A 7,340-nucleotide genomic window follows, 5' to 3' on the forward strand; every position below is an offset into this window, starting at 1 on the left:
TAAATTTTTATTTCATTTTTAATTTTAGTTATTTTAGTACATCAAGTTAATGATAATGAGAAATGTTGCTGAAATAAAATAGGTTTAAAGTTTTTATATTTTAATTTATTTTATTTAATTTATTTAAGTTTTATATTAAGTTGTTCTGGACCCATCAATAACTTCAAACTTGATGTATTCTGTACTTTGCATATTATCATTATCATTATCGTTATATTTAGCAGTAGAGGAGAATGATGTGTTTAGAATGGGTTTTATTGCTGACATATTTGTGCATGTGTTTTTTGGGCACCTGCAGTAGCGAAGAATCCGCCAAGGCGAAGACACAGAAAGAATTGCTTAAAACTTTGAAAGAGCTGAAGCTTCATTTGCCGCCGGAAAAGCGGAACAAGGGCAGCAAGTCGACGACGCTCAACACTCTGAAATATGCCCTGCGCTGCGTCAGACAGGTGGAGGGTGAGCAGTACATTATGATGTTCAGTATATCATTACATAAGTCATCCCTAACACTTGCCTGACCACAGGGACATAGTCCTACTGTCTAGTAAATTATCAATATATTTTATGAGTTTTATTTTGCTTGCAATGCAAATGAAGCCTATGTGCATATAACAACAAATTTAAGACCAAACAAGTCCATTGGTAATACAAGCAATATTTCAGCAACTCTTGGTGAACATCATGTCACATGATCAGTAAGCTGATCAGTTTTATGTCTGCCCATTTTTAGATTGTGATGTTACAATGCATATCTCAATTAATAATAATCAGTTATTGTGAAGGACTTCATATATATTTTGGTTGTGAAATATGACAATATATCTAATACAGGATTGGTTTTCATTATTTGTTATGCATTAATTAGTGGATAGAACACAAGTAACCAGTCGAACCTGAGCTAATACATGTGTTTTTCATGTTTTTTATTATTAGGCACCTATCACATACTTAATTGAATTGGCTTAATGCATTTATTTTGACATTTTTATTTCAGCAAATGAAGAATACTACCAGCTGCTTATGATTAATGATAGTCAGCCATCAGGGCTTGACGTTTCATCATATACCATAGAGGAGATAGACCGCATCACCTCTGAATACACCCTCAAAAACACAGTAAGTATATGTTTTCAATTTATTTTTCTAATTTTTTCTATTTATGTATGTACATTTATTTATTCCAGTTTATTTGTTAGTTATTTTACAGAAACACTTGTATGATTTCATATTTCAGTTGTTCTTTTTCGTAATCATTGATCATGGGATTTATGTTTTACAGGATATCTTTGCAGTGGCGGTGTCACTCATCACTGGAAAGATTGTCTATATTTCAGACCAGGCCGCCTCCATCTTGAACTGCAAACAGGACGTGTTCAAGAATGCTAAGTTTGTGGAGTTTCTTACACCGCAGGACGTTAGTGTGTTTTATAGCTTCACCACACCCTACAGACTGCCGTCTTGGAGCATGTGCACTGGCGCAGGTACGACACACACATCAGTCATAATAACTATAGTTAAGTTAAAACAGAGACATACAAGAATCAAAAAAAATATTTTTTTTATTTCACCTAAAGGTGACAAAACACAAGCACAAATGTGCACAGATACGAAAGGCTTTCTGTTTCTTATTCATTAACAAAACCATTGCTAATTATTGAGGCGTCTTTGTTGTTCTTGAATCCATGAAGCAGCAACCAGTATTAGCTTGAGCTGCCAGCTGATTAAGTCACCTCTGAAAGACAAGATGCTGTTGAATTAAACCTGAACTCATCACTCTTGTTTTTCCTCCTTAAAGAGTCATCACCATCAGACTGCATGCAGGAGAAATCCTTCTTCTGTCGCATTAGGTGAGTGTTTGTGTGTGTGTGTGTGTGTGTGTGTGTAAATTAGATTTAAGACAAATTATGAATGAAAACATGTCCTTTTATTATTTCTCAGACCAAATGCTGCACATTTCTTTGTAAAATTGAAATATGTTAAATAACAAAACTACATTGAAATTTTAAAACAAATCCCAAATCAAATAAATAAATAATAGAAATGAAAGAAATCTCTCTGAAATCTCAAACTCAAGTTTTGCCTGTGCTCTTTGCATTTAAAATTAGAGGTAACCACAGCATTTTAATCACAATCCAAACAAAGAAGCAAAAAACAGAACGGTCTGACTTTAGCTTTGTGAAACAATGCTACATAAAACATCTGAATGAAACAAACAGCAGACTCTTTTTTTTCTTTTCTTTTTTTTTTTTTTGAGAGTGCACTTGTGATCAAACCTACAATTTTTGTGTGCAGGCCAAATCCTAAACCATTTGCAAATTATAAAATGAATGTCAAAGTAGTTAAAGGTTTAGACGCAGTTAATGGAATTTAAGCTTCTTAAAAAAACATTTTATCTAAAGGTTTATACTTAAATGCTTGAAATAAGTTTTGTAGACATGAAATGTGCCTCCGTATGCGTTTGTTTAGAAATCATACTGTTTTAGAATAGATAGGAATGGAAAATCTCACTAGGTTGTAGTAGGCTGCTTACATTGGACAAAGCTGATGTTTATTACCAGATATTTTTGTTGAATGTATGTGTAAATCTCTCCTGTCCTGTTCTCCAGCGGTGGTAAAGAGTGTGAGGGAGATCGTCAGTACTATCCCTTCAGAATGACTCCTTACTTGATGAAGGTTCAGGATATGGAGCACTCTGAAGATCAGTTCTGCTGCCTCCTGCTGGCCGAGAGAGTGCACTCTGGCTACGAAGGTCAGTTCTTTTACACAATCTTCTGTATGTATAATGCATTTTTTTTATCATTTTATAGTAGCATTGAGGAAAACCGAATCATTTTAGCAAATCGATTCATTAGGACAATGAATTAAAGAGAACTGATTCTCTGAATTATTTGTTGTCGCTTAGTAATGTTTCAAGAGGTGCATATTTTTTGGTGTCAAATAAATTTGTTTTTGATTCAGTTATTTAAAGAAGAGTATTTTTTAAACACTACCATTCAAAATTTTTATTATGTTTATTCCTCAGCTCCAAGGATCCCCACGGACAAACGAATCTTCACCACAACACACACTCCCAGCTGTGTGTTTCAGGATGTGGACGAGAGGTAAGTGTGCTAATGCTTCACTGTTGACGGACCTGACGATGATTAGCTGGTAACTTAAGCACTGGGTGTTTCACGCAACAGCTGTACCTCTACACCTGCTGTTTTCCATTTCTCATAATCATGCATATTAAAGCCAATAACAGTTTTTGTCAGACTAATCAGAATTGCTATGTGATGTTTTCTTGTAGGGCCGTTCCATTACTAGGATACCTGCCACAGGATTTGATTGGCACTCCTGTCCTGCTGCACCTACATCCCAGTGATCGACCAGTCATGCTTGGCATCCACAGGAAGAGTGAGTCACTCTGCTCATTCTATTTAGTCTTTGCTCTGTCGATTTAGTTCATTATTTATTGATACTCTGTCGATTTAGTTATGTTTAACTTTTTTATGGGAAGGTGCTTTCTTCTATCTTAATCAGAGAGAACTAGAAGTCTATTGTTTTGGGACAAATTGGGGTGGATAATTTTTTTTTATAATAAAATGGGTTTTAAAAATTATATTTGTGAGTAAAGACTTTTTTATTGTCCCATTAGTCCTCCAGTATGCTGGCCAGCCGTTTGACCACTCGATCCGCTTCTGCGCTCGTAATGGAGAGTACATCACCATAGACACCAGCTGGTCCAGCTTTGTCAATCCGTGGAGCCGCAAAGTTTCCTTCATCATTGGCAGACACAAAGTTCGCATGTGAGTGCATAAGCTGAAAAAGAGAACGTATCTGAGACAAGCTTGATATTTGTTAAAAAATGTAATTGTAAGTTTTTTTTGTTTTTTTTTTACAAGAAATTAATACTTTTATTCAGCAAGGATGCATTAAATTGATTAAAAGTGACAGTAAAGACATTTAAGTGTTGTTCTGTTGATCTTTCTATTCATCAAAGAATCCTAAAAAAAAAAAAAAAGTATCACAATTGCTTCTCTCAATGGGATTTTGCAGCTAAATCACAGACTCTACGGCCTTAGCTGATAAATTCTCACAGATTTACGGATACATTACTGTTCAACATACACACACTAATGATGCTGAAATTTCAGCTTTGCATCACAGGAATAAATTATATTTTAAATCACATTCAAATAGAAAACACTTATTTTAAATTGTAATAATATTTCAAAATATTACTGTTTTTACTGTATCAAATAAATGCAGCCTTGGTGAGCATAAAAGACTTCTTTCCGGAAAAAAAACTTTTGAATGGTAGTGTAACTGTAATTTTGTCCATTCTACCAGGGGTCCAGTGAATGAAGATGTGTTTGCAGCTCCAGCTGCAGCTGAGGGCAAATCTGTAGACTCCGACATCCAGGAAATCACTGAGCAAATTCACAGACTCCTGCTGCAGGTACGGAAACTCATTCACAGTGGAAAGAACCAGATTAACCGAGTTTACAGGAAACTGGCTTTTACATCCTGCCACATGATGTCAGAGATTCGTGGATGAGACTGTGTAACAGACAGACTGTAGTTTAGTGTATGATGCCCAATTTTTTCTCAGTAACCATTTACAAAGTTGGCGAGGTTATGATGCCTAGTGTTAAAATCTGGTGTTGTGTACTCCGTCCTTTTGGATGAGAGAAGTGAAAGTCACTGATAAAAACATGTTTTTGTGTGTTGTAGCCGGTACACAACAACGGTTCGAGCGGCTATGGGAGTCTGGGCAGTAATGATCACCTGCTGAGTGTGGCATCGTCTAGTGAAAGTAACGGTAATGGAACACGCCTGCGACAAGAGGAAGAGGATGCCAGGAGAGCCAAACTGGTGAGTCACATGATGAATTCTAGTTCAGTGTTTTTTTCAGTGGAGCCATTTTTGAAAGTCAAATGCTTCAAGGTCACTTTTTTATTCATGCATTGAGGCTCTGGTGGATTTATTTGTCTTTGTATGTGTCTGTTTTCTTAGAGGAGCTTTCAGGAGATCTGCAAAGGAGTTCACATGCAGAAAAACCAGGAGCAGCAGTCCAAGAAGAGCCCTACTAGTATGTACCAATATCCTCCACCATCTGTGCACCCTCATCTGTCATCAAAGTCTGTGTTTTTTGGCGTGTAGCTCAAATCTGTGTCTGAAGACTAGGGATCCATGATGGAGAGAGATTATATTAACAAATATTACAAATGTGATTTGAACTTTGATTTTAAAACACTTAACATCTGTGGCTGGCAATTCGAAAATGCACACACAAAAATGCATCAAATCTCATTGAAAAACCCTTCACATGGTTTCCTCTATTGTAAAAGAAGTACATTTTTAGTTGACTCAAAAATGAGGGAAAAACATCCAGCATTTATTCACAAATGCAGCATGTTAATAATTTTAATATAATATAATAGATTTTATATATTATTTATTTATATTGCTTAAATACACTAGTGTTCAAAAGTTTGGGGTCATTAATTTTTTTAAAGAAATTAATACTTTTATACTGCAGATATGCATTAAATTGATCAGAAGTGACAGTGAAGATTTATATTTCAAATGAATGCTGTTCTTTTGAACTTTCTATTCATCAAAGTATCATGAAGAAAAAAAATTCAAAAAATATTATGCTTTTTCAACATTGATAATAAATAAATAATAATAAGAAGAAATTTTTCTTGAAACCAAATGAGCATATTAGAATGATTTCTGATTTTTTTCCCCCCGTGTTACAATCCCGATATATTTTTCACACTAGGTCACTAGGCAATTACAATTTTAATATGACTAATTGCGCAGCCCTTCTGAAGGCCTTTTTTTCTCTGCAGAGTTTCTACAGAAAAGTCCAATGGTTCGACCCAAAGATTCTGCGTATCCTGTGAACGTAAGAGAGTCTCCTGTGGAGCAGCGTGCTGGCCTTCAAGAGGAGCTGGCCTTCAAAGACCAGACCGTCTACTCCTATCAGCAGATTAGTTGCCTGGACAGCGTAATCAGGTACAAAGACGCAAAGTCACGTCACAGTGAAAACTGATGGTGCATGGACAGAGACTGTCTCGACTCACTTAACCAAATTTAATGCACTTATTGATTCTGTGATGCAAAGAAAGTATGAGAAACTGAATTAAGCGTGCCATGAAGATGAATGAACTTGTTTTCATGAGTCTGCAGAGGACATTAGGTTTTGCAGGATGTGAAGTCTCATTAGCGTTCTTTCTCAACAGGATAATCGTGCTACATATTTAGCCTAAAGCCTAAAACAATGGAAAATGAGACAAAATCTCAGTTTTAATGTATTTGACTGATGTGTTTTATATAGTTAAAACATCCCTCTTAAAGTTAGCAAATATTTACTGTAAACATACTGAGATTTTTATTGATGATATTTTCAGTGAGGGAATTCAAAGAGATTAGAAAAAAATGGATAGGATTTTGACACGCGTGTTGTACACTTAAACCACAATAATCAAATGATTGTAGGGTCATAATGGTACAAAGCAATGGAATAAAGACAAAACAAAGTAGATCAGATGGGTTTTTATGTTACATTCAGCCCGGTTAGCCGTTTGTAAACCTCGTTTCATTGATGGTGTCTTTCTCTCTCCATCAGGTATTTGGAAAGCTGTAACGTGCCCATTACAGTGAAGAGAAAGTGCCAATCCTCCTCAAACACAACGTCCTCAAACTCAGACGAAGACAAGCAGAGAGGTGTTGAGTGCTCCATACAAGTGTCTGAAGGTACTGAAACAAATCCACTTTCCAAGATTATTTTGCATAATTGAGCAGGCTCCCAAATTTTAAAAATCCCATTCATTTTCTCCAGAGAGAAATGTTAACAATAACACATAAAACTTTTTTAAAACGGACCTACCATAAAAAAAAAATGTTTCACCCCAAAACCGTTTGAAATTTTATTTTAAAGTATTAATTTATTTTATTTTTATTTAATCCATTTTTTTTAATTAGCAGTATTATATTCTATAAATTCAGTGGCATATGTGCGTGCTCTCACACGTTCATTTTCTTACGGAGTGAAAAACATCGCAGAGCAAAGAGGACACAGACAACGTGCTGAGAGACAAGACCGAGCAGATTACTTTTGACAATAGGAAACAAAGTCTCAGCATTCAAATCCTGTTAGTTTTATTAAGAATTTCAAATGATAAATACAGTTTTGGAGTGGCGTGCCGGTTCACTCTTTGCCTCAGTTCAAGCGAAGCAAGAGTGCATTCTAATTAGCATGAAATAAACATGAATGAACATCCGAGGGCATGTTGAAAGATACACTACAAAAAAAAATAAATAAATAAATATATATATATATATATATA

The 7,340-nt window shown here is 35.3% G+C and overlaps 1 protein-coding gene across 1 annotated transcript in view; it reads left to right on the plus strand.

Moving 5' to 3' along the window:
• Positions 1-7,340, plus strand: part of LOC107728390 (period circadian protein homolog 2-like) — a 16,776-nt gene that overhangs the window by 367 nt on the left and 9,069 nt on the right. The window contains 13 exon segments of the mRNA XM_016538538.1: positions 299-456; positions 995-1,116; positions 1,280-1,481; positions 1,796-1,847; positions 2,607-2,749; positions 3,023-3,101; positions 3,290-3,396; positions 3,638-3,788; positions 4,333-4,441; positions 4,717-4,857; positions 4,999-5,074; positions 5,841-6,006; positions 6,620-6,747. Coding sequence (XP_016394024.1) covers positions 299-456; positions 995-1,116; positions 1,280-1,481; positions 1,796-1,847; positions 2,607-2,749; positions 3,023-3,101; positions 3,290-3,396; positions 3,638-3,788; positions 4,333-4,441; positions 4,717-4,857; positions 4,999-5,074; positions 5,841-6,006; positions 6,620-6,747 — 1,634 coding nt within the window.

Source organism: Sinocyclocheilus rhinocerous, unplaced genomic scaffold, assembly GCF_001515625.1.
Source record: "Sinocyclocheilus rhinocerous isolate Xijiao unplaced genomic scaffold, SAMN03320098_v1.1 scaffold3323, whole genome shotgun sequence".
Lineage (NCBI taxonomy): Eukaryota > Metazoa > Chordata > Actinopteri > Cypriniformes > Cyprinidae > Sinocyclocheilus > Sinocyclocheilus rhinocerous.